The following is a 20,242-nucleotide window of genomic DNA, read 5'->3' as shown; positions in this document are numbered from 1 at the left end:
CTTCATTGTATCCAGAAACCTGGAAATCTTGGTGACATAATGTAGAGGAGCGGCACCAGCCACATGTGCAGACTATCTCACCCTGCTGCAGATGTTCACAGTAGAATTCAGTATATAGCCTATGTATAGTAATATTGCAGTGTATGAGACCTCTGGGCTCCCATCTCTCCTTACATGTCCATCAATCATTAACCCATGAAGCTCCGTCAATTTACTTAGGTAAATAACGGCGGCTTATGTCACAGAGACCAGGGGGCGGTCAGCAAGGAAAGGCACGGTATGTGTGTGCCCGGCTATAAATAGCCTAACCTGATGAGAGACTGGCAGGAAACGGCAGAACAATAGAAACTTCTACAGTCTCCATTATACAATCACAATAGTCTGCCTGGAATTCTGGGGAATGTCTGAGAATCCTTCAGACTTTCTGCCAGGTAGTTAGATCTGGTTCGGGGATAGGCCATATAGCCTGGGGTCAATTATGATATAATAGTGTATAGTAAACACACTTAAAGGGGTACTCCAGAGAAAACTATAAATTGTTTATAAATCAACTGGTGTCAGAATTGTAAATTGATATTATTTAAAAATCTCAAGTCTTCCAGTACTTATCAGCTGCTGTATGTCCTGCAGGAAGTGGTGTATTCTTTCCAGTCTGACACAGTGCTCTCTGCTGCCACCTCTGTCCATGTCAGGAACTGTGCAGAGCAGTAGCAAATCCACAAAAGAAAACCTCTCCTGCTCTCCAGTCAAAAAATACACGACTTCCTATAGGACATATATTAACTGATAAGTATGGGAAGACTTGAGATTTTTTAATAGAAGTAAATGACAAATCCCTAGCATTTTCTGGCACCAGTTGATTTGATTTTTTTTGTAAACTAGCCCTTTAAAGAAGGAAAAGCAGCTCTGAAGCACAAACAGAGGTTTTCTATGAGGACTTGCTGCTGCTCTGGACAGTTCCTGACATAGACAGAGGTGGCAGCAAAGAGTAAGGTGTCAAACTGGAAAGAATATACCTCTTCCTGCAGGACATACAGCAGTTGATAAGAGATTTTGTAATAAAAAAAATATATATACAAATCTGTATAACTTTCTGATACACACTCACCATCACTGTTCCGGCAGCATCATCTGTTTCATCCAAGCTCAGCTGTATCCAGACATTATATTATCTCTATCTGGATCATGTGACCTCAGATCAACCACCATCTTCACTTTCAGATTTCAAACTGTATCCTCTCCTAAAATCTGTTCTTTATCCCATGATGCGTCAGCCGAGGATCACATCAGCAGCTACAGCTCAGTACTGTCTGTGCCTCTTCCCTATATATCTCTAAATAAGCTATAAGTATACAGCCAGGGCAGTCATCACATCTACTATAACTGTGTGACTGGAGCCGTATAATCGTCATCAGTTTCTGTCTCCCCCCCCTGTGAAGAGCTTGTGTGGTACAGTCAGTGCAGCTTCATCATACAGGAGGGTCTGCTGGAGAGATGGTGACCGCATTGACAGCACAGAAACACATGTATTTTCTAAGGGGTCACATAACATCACATGACCCAACTGAATGAAAGCATTTCAGGAAGTTTCAGATAGAAAGTAACAACCAAATGAGACAATACTGGCTTAGTTATAATATTTGTATATACAGTGGTGCCTTGAATTACAAGCTTAATTCGTTCCGGGACCGCACTTGTAATTCAAATCCACTCTTAAACCAAAGCAAAACTTCTCATAAGAAATCATATAAATACAGACAATTGGTTCCACACCCCAAAAATAATGATTTTATATTCTGAATAACATGTAAAACAGATGAAACAAACATTCAGAAACAGCAGAATATGTGATATAATAAGTTACTGTACAGTATAGCAATCAGCACATGGAGTATAATGTATAGTAAGTGCATAAACCTGAAAAAAACTGCAGCAGTTTGTAGATACAGGATGGAGCTGCAGATCCCCATAATATGGTAACGTAGTACAACAGGCTAGAATAGAGAAGCAGGGCTGCTGTCAGAGGTCTGTGTGGTCACATGACAGCAATGGGGGAGGGGTGTGTGCTCAGCATGGCCAATCAGGAAGTGAGAATCACAGAGCTGTGCAGGAGGACAGTGACAGAAGCTTTATATACAGCAGTGTGTATAGCTAATTGTGAGTGCAGGCACATTATAGCAGCAGTGTGTATAGCTAAGTGTGAGTGCAGACACATTATAGCAGCAGTGTGTATAGAGACTGCAGGGAGCATGAAGGAATGAGCAGAACAGATGTGGGCATATACATGCAGCACTCTCTGTCAGGGGAGAGAGGGGTTACAGCTATGAAGAGATTACCTCCACAGTCCTGTCCCCTGATGCAAGCCCCAGCCTGAAGTGGATCTGCTGTGATTTGGAAAGTGAGGGAGACTACCTAGGTTAGAGTACAGGGCTGTAGACCCCGTATACAGGCCATGCCCCTCCCCCCCTCCCCCTTCTTACCCAGTACAGGGAGCTGTTAAACCAAAGCTATTTTGAAAAACTGAGAGCTCTTCTTGGAAAATGCTCTTAATCTAAGTTACTCTTAAACCAAGGTACCACTATATACATATATATATATATATATATATATATATATATATATTTATATATATATATAAAATATCTGGGCGTTCTTCTTTAAGCTGGCAGAACACTTAAAGGAGAAGTCCGGCCAAAATTAGTTTTTGATATGTTGTTACTTATGAAAAGTTATACAAATTTCTAATGTACATTAATTATGGGAAATGCACATATACTGCTATTTCCCTTAATTTAGTAGATCAGGAAGTGTTAGAAATATCTCTGAAGAAGTGACGTCACGACCCAGGGTGTAATTCCTATGGAGTGTCCAGCAGGGGGCGCTCTCTATATAGAAGTCTATGGGACTTTATTGTTTCTATGGGTTTCTATATAATGTAATGTAATGTAGTGTACAGTGCTTTATTGAATGAATACATCTATGGAATACTTTGGGGAGCAAGTGTCCTTGCTCCCCAAAGTATTGCATAAATGTATTCATTCAATACACAGTAAGCCCGCCGATCCGCCGCATTCCCGCCGATCCGCCACACGCTGAACCGCCGCATTCCCGCCGATCCGGACCATATACATTGAACTACAGCTCCCATCATCTGCTTATAGTATGAACAGGTGATGGGAGCTGTAGTTGGGTAATGGATATGACATGCCGCCGGGCGCAGGAGGGAGCCGCTCAGTACACAGGAGCGCTCCCCCCTCCTCCTCCTCCTTCCGTGATAACTTCCGCCTATACCAATGCTGAGTCCCTGCCTGGCCGCCGCTCTCCGCTCACATATACCGGCTCCCGGCATCAGCGCAGGGACTCAGCATTGGTATAGGCGGAAGTTATCACGGAAGGAGGAGGGGGGAGAGCTGCTGTGTACTGAGCGGCTCCCCCCTGCGCCCGGCGGCATGTCATATCCATTACCCAACTACAGCTCCCATCACCTGTTCATACTAGAAGCAGATGATGGGAGCTGTAGTTCAATGTATATGGTCCGGATCGGCGGGAATGCGGCGGATCAGCGTGTGGCGGATCGGCGGGAATGCGGCGGAAATTCGGCGGAAATGCGGCGGATCGGTGGGCTTACTGTGTATTGAATGTATTGAATGAATTGAATGAATACATTTATGCAATACTTTGGGGAGCAAGGACACTTGCTCCCCTAAGTATTCCATAGATGTATTCATTCAATAAAGCACTGTACACTACATTACATTACATTACATTACATAGAAACCCATAGAAACAATTAAGTCCCATAGACTTCTATATAGAGAGCGCCCCCTGCTGGACACTCCATAGGAATTACACCCTGGGTCGTGACGTCACTTCAGAGATATTTCTAACACTTCCTGATCTACTAAATTAAGGGAAATAGCTCTATATGTGCATTTCCCATAATTAATATACATTAGAAATTTGTATAACTTTTCATAAGTAACAACATATCAAAAATTAATTTTGGCCGGACTTCTCCTTTAAGATTACTGTCCTCAGTTTTGGTATTGGTTTTGCAGCTCAGTTCCATTAAAGTTCACGGAAGCCACTTTGATATGTTGTATAACCTTTCCCCCCTACAGAACATAGAGGGGAGAAGAAAGGGCGCCCCTCAATGGCATGAGGTCCTCATAGGAATCTCTACTATGGCCCAGTCTTTGCACCCTTGGGCTCCAGGTACTGAGAATGAATGTGCAGCAGCCTTATCACTACCCGGCTATTGTGCAATACATAGTACACAGCCATAAAACCCACCCCCATGCCTCACACATAGTAATAAAATGATTACAACACAGCCGAGTAAATACAGGAGCCATAGGTAAATCCTGTGACCTGGCTTATATTTACAGTACACGCCACATACAATACATACATGACTTTGCTCATGGCAGAGAACACACCCAATAAACTCAACTTTCTGCCTTCTATGATAATGCTATAGTGCCTTTCTGCCTTTTAAGATACTGCTATAGTGCTGCTATAGGGCCTTTCTGCCCTCTATGATACTGCTTTAGTGCCTTTGTGTCTTCTATGATACTGCTATAGTACCTTTCTGCCCTCTATGATACTGCTTTAGTGCCTTTGTGTCTTCTATGATACTGCTATAGTACCTTTCTGCCTTCTATGATACTGCTATAGTGCCTTTGTGTCTTCTATGATACTGCTATAGTACCTTTCTGCCTTCTATGATACTGCTATAGTGCCTTTCTGTCTTCTATGATACTGCTATAGTACCTTTCTGCCTTCTATGATACTGCTATAGTACCTTTCTGCCTTCTATGATACTGCTATAGTGCCTTTCTGTCTTCTATGATACTGCTATAGTACCTTTCTGCCTTCTATGATACTGCTATAGTACCTTTCTGCCTTCTATGATACTGCTATAGTGCCTTTCTGCCTTCTACGATACTGCTATAGTGCCTTTCTGCTTTCTATGATAATGCTTCAGTGCCTTTCTGCCTTCTATTATACTGCTATAGTGCCTTTCTGCCTTCTATGATAATGCTATAGTGCCTTTCTGCATCCTGATACTGCTATAATGCCTTCCTGTCTTCTATGATACTGCTACAGTGCCTTTCTGCCTTCTATGATAATGCTATAGTGCCTTTCTACCTTCTATGATAATGCTATAGTGCCTTTCTGCCTTCTATGATAATGCTATAGTGCCTTTCTGCATCCTATGATACTGCTATAATGCCTTCCTGTCTTCTATGATACTGCTGTAGTGCCTTTCTGCCTTCTATGATAATGCTATAGTGCGTTTCTGCCTTCTATGATACTGCTTTAGTGCGTTTCTGTCTTCTATGATACTGCTATAGTGCTTTTCTGCCTTCTATGATACTGCCATAGTGCTGCTATAGGGCCTTTCTGCCCTCTATAATACTGCTATAGTGCCTTTCTGCCCTCTATAATACTGCTATAGTGCCTTTCTGCCTTCTATGATAATGCTATAGTGCCTTTCTACCTTCTATGATAATGCTATAGTGCCTTTCTGCCTTCTATGATAATGCTATAGTGCCTTTCTGCATCCTATGATACTGCTATAATGCCTTCCTGTCTTCTATGATACTGCTGTAGTGCCTTTCTGCCTTCTATGATAATGCTATAGTGCGTTTCTGCCTTCTATGATACTGCTTTAGTGCGTTTCTGTCTTCTATGATACTGCTATAGTGCTTTTCTGCCTTCTATGATACTGCCATAGTGCTGCTATAGGGCCTTTCTGCCCTCTATAATACTGCTATAGTGCCTTTCTGCCCTCTATAATACTGCTATAGTGCCTTTCTGTCTTCTATGATAACGCTATAATGCCTTTCTTCCCTCTATGATAATGCTATAGTAAGCAAGCAGGGTAGATAAGGAGACTCGGCACTGCGGTTGTGATTTACAGGCACTGGGAACACGGGCTTATAAAATGCGTAAATCTGTGTGACATCGGTGGTGCTCTATATCATACAAATAGACTGTAGTAATCTTATCCGAGAAAGATATGAAGAGATATGGCACTCACCAATTGATGTCTTCGTTAAAAGGTGTACTTTATTTCACCCACATGGGAAAACAGACAGGCACAAACATAGTGAGAGGACGCAATCAGCGCTAACAGCGACAGCTGTTTCCTGCCCTTTGGCACTTCGTCTTGGCCGCAAAATTGAAAGAATTTTTTTGTGAACGACCCCTTTAAAGAAGGAAAAGCAGCTCTGAAGCATAAACTGCTGTTCTAATGGTCCGTTTACACAAAGCGAGAAGTCGCCCAATCGATCATTTAACGATTTTGAAGCTAAGATTTGGTTTTTATAACCATCAGCGTTTAAACGAATAAATCCTCAGAAAAATCGTTATTGCGATCGTTTTTAAGATCGCTTAAGCCCATCTCACACATAGGATGAATCTGACTGTTTACACTAAGCGAATTTTTAGCGAACAACCAACGACGATTTGAGAACATGCTGAAAGATCACAATGAACGATTTCTCGCTCGTCCCTTGATCGTTCGCTGTGTCTACAGGAGCCGATTATCGCTCAAATGCGACCGTTATGGCGATAATCGTTCCGTGTAAACGCACCATAACAGGTGACACACTAAGATGAATTTCAATCAAGCAGATGTGATGAGGTCAGCGGTCTACACCCTGATACTGGAAAGTGATAGAAACTAAGCGGTCCACACAAATCCCATCATGCCTTCTGATTCTCGCACAATACTGAACCAAACACACTGCTTCATGGGGAAGGAAGCCAAAGCGAGAAGCCACCAGCTCTCGTTCCTGTGCCTGACCGCAGCCTATGTCTTATGTATTTATAGAAGAGAAAACATCTAAAAGTAAGCGAGTGTGGGAGTGCGAGGGGTGTGCGAAACCGACACCAACACTGCTCTGTGCTATAGTCACCCATCTGTGGCTGCTATACAGCAGATAGCCCCCATTATAGTCCACGGCCAGATTTCAGCAGATCATCTCTGCGGCCAGTCGGAAAAGGGGATGTGGTCGGACGTGAAATCTTTTCAGGAAGAATAAATCCTCAAGACGTGTCCGCCATCTCTTCTATATTACGCATGTATTGTACAGTGCTGGTATAGGGAATACAACGGCCAAACCTGACTGCAATATCACAGAGAATGTGAGCCGAATATCTGGCAGTTCACATATGGGGTACAAGGGGCACCTGGGATAATGCCCATACACCTTATACTATAGTTCAGGCTCTTCTGAACAAAGATCAACAGAAGATGGCTGTGGTAATAGGCAGGGCCGGCATCAGCACAGGACTTAACCAGGCAAGTGCTGGAGCCACAGCGCCTCCAGGGGCCCAGAGAGGCAGAGGGGCCCAGTGTTCTAGTGTTCAGCCCCCTCACTGTAGTATAGGGTGAGGGGCTGAACATCAGAAGACACAGGAGAAGGAGCAGGATCTGCACAGAGAGAGAAAAGGGTGAAGGACCTGATCACATGACCCCAAGGTCCTCAACCTTACAGTTGGACAGAGAGGAAGAGGGAGAAGGCTGAGCTGTAACTGCTGTGTGTGTTTGTGTCAGTTAATAATGTGTGTGTCAGTCTGTAATGCGTGTGTCAGTAAGTAATCTGTGTCAGAGTGTGTGTGGGAGTCAGTTTCAGTAATGTGTATGTCAGTAAGTGTGTGTGTCAGTAATGTGTGTTTGTGTATGTTAGTGGTGTCTTAAAGGGGTTGTCCAGCGAAAATCTTTTTCTTTCAAATCAACTGCAGGAAATGTTGTTTTATTTTCAGTCTGACACATTGCTCTCTGTTGACATCTCTGGCAGAGACAGAACCTCTTTCTCAGTTTTCTATGAATCCCCATAGAAAACCTCTCCTGCTCTGGACAGTTCCTGTCTCGGCCAGAGATGTCAGCAGAGAGCACTGTGTCAGACTGAAAATAAAACATTTCCTGCAGGACATGCAGCAGCTGATAAGTACTGGAAGACTTGAGAATTTTTAATAGAAGTAAATTACAAATCTGTATAACTTTCTGACACCAGAATTTTTTTTTCGCTGGACAACCCTTTAAGTAATTGTGCATAGTGGATGGATAGATGATGGGCCCCGCTGAGGATCTGTCGCCCAAGGGCCCACAAAAGCCTGGAGTCGACCCTGGTCATAGGGTTGGGTATGATAGAAAAATCACTGCCCGACCCCTTTGTTCTGGGAGAGATAAGGGAGCTCCCTGGCTGGCATTGGACAATTACTGAAATAAATGAGTGGTCCATATGATGAGAGTCTATGAAGCAGCATCTCTCCATCATACAGTCTCAGTGAATATATAACGCCTGTTCCTGATCAGGCAGGTGTGCGTTTCGTTATGGGTGACTTCATCTCCTCGTGGGCATGCGGTATTTTCATATATATTTAGTATGACACAACAACCTCCCTACTAAAAACTGCATTCTGCGGTCACCTTAGACAGAAGCAGGTTTTTCCTGCATGGGCTTTGGTTTCCTCTACACCGGTGATGAACTCGAAGACGTGAAATCTGAGCCGACTATAAAAACTGAAAATGACAGGGTCTAAAAATATCAGCAGGGAACTGCAATGGGGACTATAGCAGAATTATCCAACCTGGGGTCCTCCTGATGGTAAAAAACTACAACTCCCAGCATGCCCTGACAGCTATAATGGGGATTATAGCAGAATTATCCAACCTGTGGCCCTCCAGATGGTAAAAAACTACAACTCCCAGCATGCCCTGACATCTGTAATGGGGACTATAGCAGAATTATCCAACCTGGGGTCCTCCTGATGGTAAAAAACTACAACTCCCAGCATGCCCTGACAGCTATAATGGGGATTATAGCAGAATTATCCAACCTGTGGCCCTCCAGATGGTAAAAAACTACAACTCCCAGCATGCCCTGACATCTGTAATGGGGACTATAGCAGAATTATCCAACCTGGGGTCCTCCTGATGGTAAAAAACTACAACTCCCAGCATGCCCTGACATTTGTAATGGGGACTATAGCAGAATTATCCAACCTGGGGCCCTCCTCCAGATGGTAAAAAACTACAACTCCCAGCATGCCCTGACATCTGTAATGGGGACTATAGCAGAATTATCCAACCTGGGGTCCTCCTGATGGTAAAAAACTACAACTCCCAGCATGCCCTGACAGCTGTAATGGGGATTATAGCAGAATTATCCAACCTGTGGCCATCCAGATGGTAAAAAACTACAACTCCCAGCATGCCCTGACATCTGTAATGGGGACTATAGCAGAATTATCCAACCTGGGGTCCTCCTGATGGTAAAAACCTACAACTCCCAGCATGCCCTGACAGCTGTAATGAGGACTATAGCAGAATTATCTAACCTGGGGCCCTCCTCCAGATGGTAAAAAACTACAACTCCCAGCATGCCCTGACATCTGTAATGGGGACTATAGCAGAATTATCCAACCTGGGGTCCTCCTGATGGTAAAAAACTACAACTCCCAGCATGCCCTGACAGCTGTAATGGGGACTATAGCAGAATTATCTTACCTGGGGCCCTCCTCCAGATGGTAAAAAACTACAACTCCCAGCATCTGGGCATGCTGGAAGTTGTAGTTTTGCAACAGCAGGTGAGCTGATGGTTGGGCACCCTGATATCGTTACAAAGGAATTTACAAAGCTCCACCTATAGAGGCATCCTGGGAGTTGTAGTTTTGCCACAGCTGGTGAGCTGATGGTTGGGGACAGTGTCAGGCTGGGGTATCTGGGGCCCACCAATGAAGAACCAGTGAGAAACGACATGTCAGTCAGTGTTAGTGAAGGTTCTACAGCTGGGGGCCCATCAGAGGATTCTCCGGTCCTCTGGTGGGCCAGTCCGACACTGGTTGGGGACCCTAGTATTAGAGGATTTTACAAGACCCAACCTATAAAGGCATGCTGGGAGTTGTAGTTTTGCCGCAGCTGGTGAGCTGATGGTTGGGGACCCACCTATAGAGGCATGCTGGAAGTTTTAGTTCTGCCACAGCTGGTGAGCTGATGGTTGGGGACCCACCTATAGAGGCATGCTGGGAGTTGTAGTTCTGCCACAGCTGGTGAGCTGATGGTTGGGGACCCACCTATAGAGGCATGCTGGGAGTTGTAGTTCTGCCACAGCTGGTGAGCTGATGGTTGGGGACCCACCTATAGAGGCATGCTGGGAGTTGTAGTTCAGCCACAGCTGGTGAGCTGATGGTTGGGGACCCACCTATAGAGGCATGCTGGGAGTTGTAGTTCTGCCACAGCTGGTGACCTGATGGTTGAGGACCCTGGTATTGGAGGATTTTACAGGGCTATATACTTGTGTGGAGCGTGAAATCCTGGAATATTGTGAGTTCAGTCTAAGTGCGGATTTTCTGACATGACTGGTTGGACGGCCTTTTTTAACCCCTTAAAGGGTGCACAATTTTTCTTTTTTAACCCACTGTTATCCAGTGCATCTAAAACAAAGCAGAAAATCTTGATTAAAAATCCCTTATCGCATTGTGTACACAGCTCCCATGCTGAACTATGTGTCTCTATGGGGGCAGACGGCAAACTCTGTGGAGACTTTTTATGTAGTGTGATCAGTGGTTATGCTCTGCAGTGTATTGGGTGACATCACACAGGGGCGTAGCTAGGGGTTCAGTCTAGGGGGGGCGAGCAAGTCTGAGTGGGCCCCCAACCGACTAAGTTACCCATAGGGAACCTCAGCAGAAGACACTGCTTTCCAAATAATAAAGGAAATATTTAACTACATTACTCATAGAGAACAGGGACTGAGAGCAGTGTAAAAGGCTTTCTACTTTTCACATATATGGCCATGTAAAATTTAAAGGGGTTATGCAAGATAAAAGAACCATAGCTGCTTTGTTGGGTGACCTCCATCATACTGAGTATTAGATGCTGGGAAAGCAGGGTGACCTCCATCATACTGAGTATTAGATGCTGGGAAAGCTGGGTGACCCCATTATACTGAGTACAAGATGCTGGAAATGACCAACATCATAAGGGGTGTAGTAGTGAAGGTATAGTGGATAAGGGGTGTAGTAGTGGATGAGGGGTGTAGTAGTGAGGTATAGTGGATAAGGGGTGTAGTAGTGAGGTATAGTGGATGAGGGGTGTAGTAGTGAGGTATAGTGGATAAGGGGTGTAGTAGTGAGGTATAGTGGATAAGGGGTGTAGTAGTGAGGTATAGTGGATGAGGGGTGTAGTAGTGAAGGTATAGTGGATAAGGGGTGTAGTAGTGGATGAGGGGTGTAGTAGTGGAGGTATAGTGGATAAGGGGTGTAGTAGTGAGGTATAGTGGATAAGGGGTGTAGTAGTGAAGGTATAGTGGATAAGGGGTGTAGTAGTGGATGAGGGGTGTAGTAGTGGAGGTATAGTGGATAAGGGGTGTAGTAGTGAGGTATAGTGGATAAGGGGTGTAGTAGTGAGGTATAGTGGATAAGGGGTGTAGTAGTGAGGTATAGTGGATAAGGGGTGTAGTAGTGAGGTATAGTGGATAAGGGGTGTAGTAGTGAGGTATAGTGGATGAGGGGTGTAGTAGTGAAGGTATAGTGGATAAGGGGTGTAGTAGTGGATGAGGGGTGTAGTAGTGGAGGTATAGTGGATAAGGGGTGTAGTAGTGAGGTATAGTGGATAAGGGGTGTAGTAGTGGAGGTATAGTGGATGAGGGGTGTAGTAGTGAGGTATAGTGGATGAGGGGTGTAGTAGTGAAGGTATAGTGGATAAGGGGTGTAGTAGTGGATGAGGGGTGTAGTAGTGGAGGTATAGTGGATAAGGGGTGTAGTAGTGAGGTATAGTGGATAAGGGGTGTAGTAGTGAGGTATAGTGGATAAGGGGTGTAGTAGTGAGGTATAGTGGATAAGGGGTGTAGTAGTATAGGTAGATATGGGGGGTTTAGTAGTGGAGGTGTAGTGGATGAGGGGTGTAGTAGTGGAGGTGTAGTGGATGAGGGGTGTAGTAGTGGATGAGGGGTGTAGTAGTGAGGTATAGTGGATAAGGGGTGTAGTAGTGAGGTATAGTGGATGAGGGGTGTAGTAGTGGAGGTGTAGTGGATGAGGGGTGTAGTAGTGAGGTATAGTGGATAAGGGGTGTAGTAGTATAGGTAGATATGGGGGGTTTAGTAGTGGAGGTGTAGTGGATGAGGGGTGTAGTAGTGGAGGTGTAGTGGATGAGGGGTGTAGTAGTGGATGAGGGGTGTAGTAGTGAGGTATAGTGGATAAGGGGTGTAGTAGTGAGGTATAGTGGATAAGGGGTGTAGTAGTGAGGTATAGTGGATAAGGGGTGTAGTAGTGAGGTATAGTGGATAAGGGGTGTAGTAGTGGATGAGGGGTGTAGTAGTGGAGGTATAGTGGATAAGGGGTGTAGTAGTGAGGTATAGTGGATAAGGGGTGTAGTAGTATGGTATAGTGGATAAGGGGTGTAGTAGTATGGTATAGTGGATAAGGGGTGTAGTAGTATGGTATAGTGGATAAGGGGTGTAGTAGTATAGGTAGATATGGGGGGTTTAGTAGTGGAGGGGACAGGGCACACACCTTCCAGTCAGCTCTAATGTGTGTCGGCTCTCTGCATAAGTGAAAGTGAAAGTAAGGGATTGTGCTGTGCAGCCGTCCCCTAGTGAGGCAAAGAGTCTGCTACCTGAGGCAGAAAGCTCATTCTATCTTATGGCAGAAGCAGCAGTTACCAAGTGGACACATGGCAGACCCTCTTCTTACCACCCGCCCGCCATTTTTTCCACTAATACAGCAGGTATACACACCCCAAGCTGCATCCCCCCAGTAGCCTGTAACTCCAAATTAGGTCCCCGTCATTTGGCCAGACCAGCACATCACACCCCACACCTCCTCTCCCCCCAGAAAAAGAAAGGACGCCATAATTACCTGCAACGCAGTACTGTCACAGTCAGCCTCAGGAGTCAGCTCACTCCCTGAGTCTCTGCTCTGTGTGTGTGACTCAAGTGCAGGGGGAAGGTAGCGGCCTCTTGTGGCTGGAGGCGGAATTGCTCTGCCTCCGGCCACAGGAGTGATTACATGGCATAATCTCTGGAGATCACAGTGGGCCCCTGCCAGAGTGGGCCCGGGGGCGGCCGCCCACCCTGCCCCCTATCAAATATCGCTACTGACATCACACAATATAGTAGATGATATAGTATATGTGACATCACACAGTATAGCAGTAGATGATTATATAATATATATATATACTGTATATATAGCTTATATAGTGTGATGAGTGGTTGGTTATGCTCTCTAGTACACGTCACACAGTATAGTAGTAGATGATATATATATATATATATATATATATATATATATATATATATATATATGTTATATTGTGTGATGAATGGTTGGTTCTGCTCTCCAGTACATACATACATATATATACAGTTCTGCTCTCTAGTACACGTCACACAGTATAGCAGTAGATGAATATATAAAGTGTTTCTGGTTCTGCTCTCCAGTACACGTGACGTCAGAGCACAGCAGAGCGCGCGGCCGGGCTGGTGACGTGGTGACAGGCGGCGGTGACGTCAGCACACCTGGTAACAGCGGGCAGGCCGGAGTCTCCCTGTGTGGAGATTCAGGGAATCAAGCCGGGACTGCGGGAGGAGGGGCCGCCATTGGCTGGCGCGGGGTCACGTGACAGCGCCGGGCTCCGAGCTGGCGTTCTAGTTTTAGTAGTCAGTCGTCTTGTCGGCGGAGGCTGCGGCCGTGTCGGGCTGTGGGGCGGGACGGGGAGCTGAGAGACACCGAGCGGAGGAGCCTCCCGGGGACCGGAGCGGACTTTGATGGGCTGAGAGCGCTGTGCGAGGGGAGCGAGAGGCCGGAGAGGGACGACTCCCCGCAGCCGGGCGGCAGCATGGGTGAGTGCGGGCTCCGGGACACAGCCCTGGGCCTGGCGGGGAGGCGGCGGCACACCTGGGGACGGGGTCACGTGACCTGAGGGGGCGCACTGCTCGCCGGGAGTGCTGACTGTACACTGTGGCCCTGACCTCTGGGGGCCCAGGTGTAGTGACGTCACCTATATGACGTGTCCTCAGCAAGTTCTGTGAGGACTAGTGTTTGTCCTGTTTGCCTTGCTTCTATATCAGCCAGTGCTCCCCCTACTCTCTGCCTGATGTGATTGGTTGCTATGGGCTGTGTGTTGCTATGGACAACAGCTTAGTGTTAGGCGTCTGCGCTGGTTTTCTATGTACTGTGATGTCATAGCCAGCTCTGATGACATCATAGAGCCGGAGCAATGCCTGGATTACTCTCTGACTCTGTGACGCTGTCAGGGCATGCTGGGAGTTGTAGTTTGCAGAGTCTGGGCAGCCGCAGGGTGAGGAACACTGAAGTCAATGGTCTCCAACTAGTCTGTGCAAAACTACAACCTCCAGCATGCCATGTCAGACATAGGGAATGCTGGGAGTTGTAGTTGTACAACAGAGACGACATAAAGCGGGGTCACCTGTCCTCAGAAGTGAGGTAATCGCACCCCGTCCTCCTCGCCGATGATCCCATCAGGCTTGTGTGACAAGGTGGAAGATCCGGAGATCTCTTGTGTCACCTTTTTGGGAAGAAAATGTGCAATTTCCTTGTTCAGACCACTCTGCACTGACTGCTTTACAGCTGCTGCAAAACATGCAGCTCCCAGGCTGTGGGCATGCTGGGGCTTGTAGTTTTGCAGCAGTTGGAGAATCACAGGCTGCAGACCAATGGTGTGTAGTGATGGGGAATGCTCCAGGATTTATAGTCTGTCTGCCATAGAATATTTTTGGCTGATAAAGCCCCCCTGCTCCATCTAGTCTGCTCTATTAGTATCTACCTTCTTATTATCTTAGGGTAGGGTCCTATTAGGGTGCGTTTACACAGATTTATCTGACAGATCTTTGAAGCCAAAACCAGGAACAGACTATAAACAGGGATCAGGTCATAAAGGAAAGACTGGGATCTATCCTCTTTTCAAATCCGTTCCTGGCTTTGGCTTCCAAAATCTGTCGGATTAATCTTTCTGTGTAAACGCAGCATTACACGGAGCCATTTTTAGTGATTAACGATAAACGATCGCAATTGAGATTGTTCATCGTTAACCTAAAGTCGTTTACCATATTACACAGAACGATGGTCGTTAGTTACGATCGTTACTACAATCGCTATTGCGATCGTTACTATGATCGTTTATTCCTTCTGATCCCAGCAGAACAATGTGCAATTATGCTGCGTTTACACGGAACGATTATCGTTCGAATATTCGCAATAACGATCGCATTGGAGTGATAATCGTTCCGTGTAAACACAATAAATGATCAAGCGATGAGCGAAAAATCGTTCTTTTTGATCTTTCAGCATGTTCTCAAATTGTCGTTCGTCTTTTAAAGATTCACCCTATGTAAAAGATGGGCTTAGGCGATCTTAAAAACTATCGCATTAACGATTTTTCTTACGAATTTTCTTACGATTTTTCTAACTATTCGTCTAAATGCCGATCGTTATAAAAACCAAATTGTTGCTTCAAAATCGTTAAACGATCGATTGGGCGAATTATCGCTTCGTGTAAACGCAACATTACACTGAACGATTAGTGAAAAAATGCAGAACTTGAGTGAACGACTGTGGAATTACAGCGAACGATTAGCGATAATTTTAGGTTCAGATCTAGATCAACGACACATGAAAGATTTTTTGATTGTTGCCTGCAATTACACAGAACAGTTATCGTTTAAATTCAAACGATATAACGATTTTTCACACGATAACTGTCCCCTATAATAGGACCCATAGATAAATGTTTATCCCAGGCAGGTTTACATTCACTTTAGATTTACCAACCACATCTGCTGGAAGTTTGTTCCAAGCATCTACTACTCTTTCAGTAGATTATCTATCCATCTACTTACCGATCTATCTATTGATCATTTATCTTTCTGGCTGCACCTATAGTGTATGATAACACAGCAGATATGTGGCTGTACCTATAGAGTATACTAATAGTGTATGATCACACAGCAGATATGTGGCTGTACCTATAGTGTATACTAATAGTGTATGATCACACAGCAGATATGTGGCTGTACCTATAGTGTATACTAATATTGTATGATCACACAGCAGATATGTGGCTGTACCTATAGAGTATGATCACACAGCAGATATGTGGCTGTACCTATAGTGTATACTAATAGGGTACAGTTACACACAGCAGATTTGTTGCAGGGGTTTCCGCGCCCGTTCCTGTTCTGTATGTGGCTCCTGTACCCCCCCCCCCCCATACACATGAGCGGTGCAGGTAAGCACAGTCCTTGGTGCGGCAGCCTCCCATAGCCGTGCCCACATTGCTGAGGAGTTTACTGTATAAACAAGGAAGGGGAGCTGCCGCTGCTAAATGTTCCCATACATTGGCAGGATGGGCGGCACATACTTAGGGGTGGGATGTTTGCCCGTCCGTGCAGCTGATTGATGACTACACGGCGGGGTCAGACATGCTGATTGGGGCGCATACTGTACACTGCGGGCAGATGGGGGGCCGCATACTGTACACTGCGGGCAGATGGGGGGCCGCATACTGTACACTGCGGGCAGATGGGGGGGCCGCATACTGTACACTGCGGGCAGATGGGGGGCGCCGCATACTGTACACTGCGGGCAGATGGGGGGGGCCGCATACTGTACACTGCGGGCAGATGGGGGGGCCGCATACTGTACACTGCGGGCAGATGGGGGGGCCGCATACTGTACACTGCGGGCAGATGGGGGGGCCGCATACTGTACACTGCGGGCAGATGGGGGGGCCGCATACTGTACACTGCGGGCAGATGGGGGGCCGCATACTGTACACTGCGGGCAGATGGGGGGCCGCATACTGTACACTGCGGGCAGATGGGGGGCCGCATACTGTACAACTGAGACTCCTGCTACAACACTCCAGTTATCGGCTGTGTTTGTTCATTTATGCTGCCCCCCAGGAGTAACAATCCTGTCATCCACCTTGCTGTGTGCGGTATGTATACACGGGTGCTGTCCGTATAGTGGTTCTTTCTTGGTGTCACCTCCCCCCCTCTATTGTGGAGAGATAGGAACAGAATGTAAAAGACTGGTAGCAATGTCGCCCCCCCAGAGGACAGTCTTTGCAGCTCTCTGCTAGCCCCCTGCGCCTGTGATCCTGTAAGATGGTACATTGCATACTGTGTAATATGGGAGGAGGACAGGCCCATACAGTACATCGCAGATAGGGATCAGTCTTGTGCTGGGATTAGCAGGAAGCTCTGGGCCATGTGTTGCCGCTTCCTGTGGTCTAAAGGCCCTATTCCACGGAACGATTATCGTCCGTATTCGGCCGCTACGGACGATAATCGTCCCGTGGAATAGAGTGCAACGATCAGCCGAAATCGCTCATGTCGGCTGATCGTTGCAGTCGCTTGTTTTTCAACATGTTGAAAAACAAGCGACTGATACAGCAACGATCTTCTGCCATCGCTCCGTTGAATAGGAGTATCGGCAGCAGACGCTGCTGTATCCTATGGGCTGCCCGGACGATCAGCGATCACCCGGGCAGCCCCCCCGCTGAGAGCGCTCGTTTGCTCCTCTAGACGACTATAGGGCCATAAGGCTGGGCTCCGGTCTGGAGGTTTTGTCCTGGATTGAGCCTTGGTAGATGGATTGTTTACTAGTGAAATATTGGATTGTGTTGCATAACTGCGCTGGGGTACTCCAGCTAAAATCTTTTTCTTTCAAATTAAGTGATGTCAGAAAGTTTATATAGATTTTTTAAATTTACTTCAATTTAAAAAAATCTATTTTAAAAAGTTTTTCATAGTTATCAGCTGCTGTATGTCCTGCAGGAAGTGGTATATTCTCTCCAGTCTGACACAGTGCTCCCTGCTGCCACCTTTGTCCATGTCAGGAACTGTCCAGAGCAGCAGAAAATCCCCATAGAAAACCTCTCCTGCTCTTGACAGTTCTGACATGGACAGAGGTGGCAGCAGAGGGCACTGTGTCAGACTGGAACACACTTAATTTTTTTAATATAAGTAATTTACAAATCAATATCAGGGCATGCTGGGAGTTTTAGTTTTGCAAAAGTTGGAGACCACAGGTTGGAAACATTGCCTTGCATCCCGTGCATGTACAGAGTCCTGTGCTGTATAGCCATACAGTGCTATGATAGAGGAATGCTATATAGTATTACAGCCGCCCCATGCCCTGTACCCTCCATACCAAGCGTCTTGTATCCCTTGTAAGATCCCTCCTTGTGTTCTCCTGCGTCTCAGGAATCCACCTCGCCTCCTCATTACACTTTCTTGGCTTTCTGAACCTATAAAGGCTCCTTGTAGCAGCATAGGATCAGGTGTAAGATCCTATTATGTCCCCTGTTCTGCCGGGGATCCCGTATCCAGGAGGCAGACGTGGTGCACGCTTTATTATACAGTTCACTAGGATTGTGCACACTGCATTCATATAGGGCAGCCTGCAATTTTCTAAGGTTTTGGGATTTCTGAGGATTATAGTTTATCTCTGATGTATGTCGGCTTTGTGAAACACTGAAGGTCTTCTCCTTTCTGTCATTGGAATATACACTATAATGCACCAAGTGTCAGAGTGCTGCAAAACTCATATGTCACATAGGACTTGGCTGCAGTACCAGGCACAGCCACAACCATCAGTATGGCGCTGTGGCTGGCTCTTTATTTATCGATATAACTACCGATAGACCATCATTATTAAAGTCCTGGAAAATCCCGCCACAAAATACTTGAGACTCTTACTCTTAAAGATCATGGAGGAAGCTGTGTTCGGCCATGCGTCCGCTTCGTGCTTTCCTTTGTTGGCTCAGGTTTACTCCGGTCTCTTTCCTGTAGTCTTTGTATTTTCTTCCTCCTTCCTCAGACAGCAATAGAGAAATAATCTGTCCACATTGTGTAACAAACTAATCTCATTTTAAAGACTTGTTTTATTAATATAACTATGATGAGCACTCTGGCGCCCCCACCTCCTTGCTGGTGGTCGTGTTTAGTGCAGCGTACATGTAGCCAATGATTTTTGCTGTGTACATGTATATTTAGTGATCCCACCTCTGTTTAAGTCCTATGGAATATAATACTCTGTATGTAGAGAGGCTTTATATTGTGCCTGGCATACCTAGGGGGAGGAGCCTTCTGATAAGTGTTCTGCCCAATAGTTGGGGGTGGAGCTTTTAAGGAGTGTTCAACCCAGTAAGCATTGCTGTAAGCTCTCCGATATCCTTTTTAGTTAGATACCTGGCTCCCTGTACCGTCTCTTTAGACTTTGTACTGCAAGTTCTTCCAATACTAATCAGCTGCTGTATGTCCTGCAGGAAGTAGTGTATTCTTTCCAGTGCTGCCATCTCCCCATAGAAAACCTCTACTACTCTAGACAGGTGATTTTATTTTTCCCCCCCTCTGGAGTATCCCTTTGGTATTCCAGTATAGAGTACTTGACTCCATTCTAAAGTTTGTGCGCAGCTGAAACCACATTGCCATGCATTCATCAATAGTGATGTGATGTGTTTCCACGATTTTCAGCAAGATTGCATGGCTGTTGGTTTCAGCTGTGTTAACTGCAGTGTGGGAATGCGGCCTGAGGCTGCATTCACACGTTCCGTGTTCTGTACGGAACACGGATGTGGAATGCTTGTAACGGACTCTCCCCTGCCGGACAGCATCTGTAATTAGATGCTGGGAGCGGGAGAACTGTACAGATATGCGCCGTGCTGTAATGAAGCAGCTGCGTGGCTCTGTTATAACAGCGTGGCGCATATCTGTACAGTTCCCTCGCTCCCAGCATCTTATCACAGATGCTGTCCGGGCGGGGGAGAGTCCGTTACAGGCATTCCACGTCTGTGTTCCGTGCAGAGCATGTGTGCGAAACACGGAACGTGTGAATGCAGCCTTAGAGTACATTCACACTGTGGAATCCATGTGGAGAAGGGGCATGTAGTCCCGCCCCTTCCATAGACGTGTTAATTCTTCGGGAAGACAGTGGAATACGCTGGCAAATATCATTGAGTCTACGGAACAGGTGGGACTGCAAGCAGAGACCGCCCGGCGGAATCCGCTTGTAGTCTCCATGTGAATGTACCCTAAAGCTGTGTTCACACTATGTAAAAACAACGGCCGTCGTTGCACAAACAATGCCATTATTTCTGAAACAACAGACATTATTTGCCCAAATACAGCCGTTGTTTTTACAGTGTGTGATTATAGCCTTAAAGTGTCACTGTCATTAAAATTTGTTTTGCAGAAATCAA

At 46.0% G+C, this 20,242-nt stretch overlaps 1 protein-coding gene across 2 annotated transcripts in view; it reads left to right on the top strand.

Moving 5' to 3' along the window:
- Window positions 1-13,623: 13,623 nt before the first annotated feature.
- The window catches only part of CD2AP (CD2 associated protein), a 62,339-nt gene continuing 55,720 nt past the window's right edge, over window positions 13,624-20,242 (top strand). The window contains exon 1 of one of the 2 annotated variants that reach the window (XM_069975829.1): window positions 13,624-13,859. In XM_069975829.1, the coding sequence (XP_069831930.1) occupies window positions 13,856-13,859 (4 nt within the window). In that variant the 5' untranslated portion in view covers window positions 13,624-13,855. The remainder of the gene's footprint in view (window positions 13,860-20,242) is intronic. The other variant, XM_069975828.1, reaches the window with a different exon arrangement.

Source organism: Dendropsophus ebraccatus, chromosome 6 (assembly GCF_027789765.1).
Source record: "Dendropsophus ebraccatus isolate aDenEbr1 chromosome 6, aDenEbr1.pat, whole genome shotgun sequence".
NCBI classification, from domain to species: Eukaryota; Metazoa; Chordata; class Amphibia; order Anura; family Hylidae; genus Dendropsophus; species Dendropsophus ebraccatus.
The sequence above is the reverse complement of the archived record's forward strand: the minus strand, read 5'-3'. Positions and strand labels throughout refer to the sequence as shown.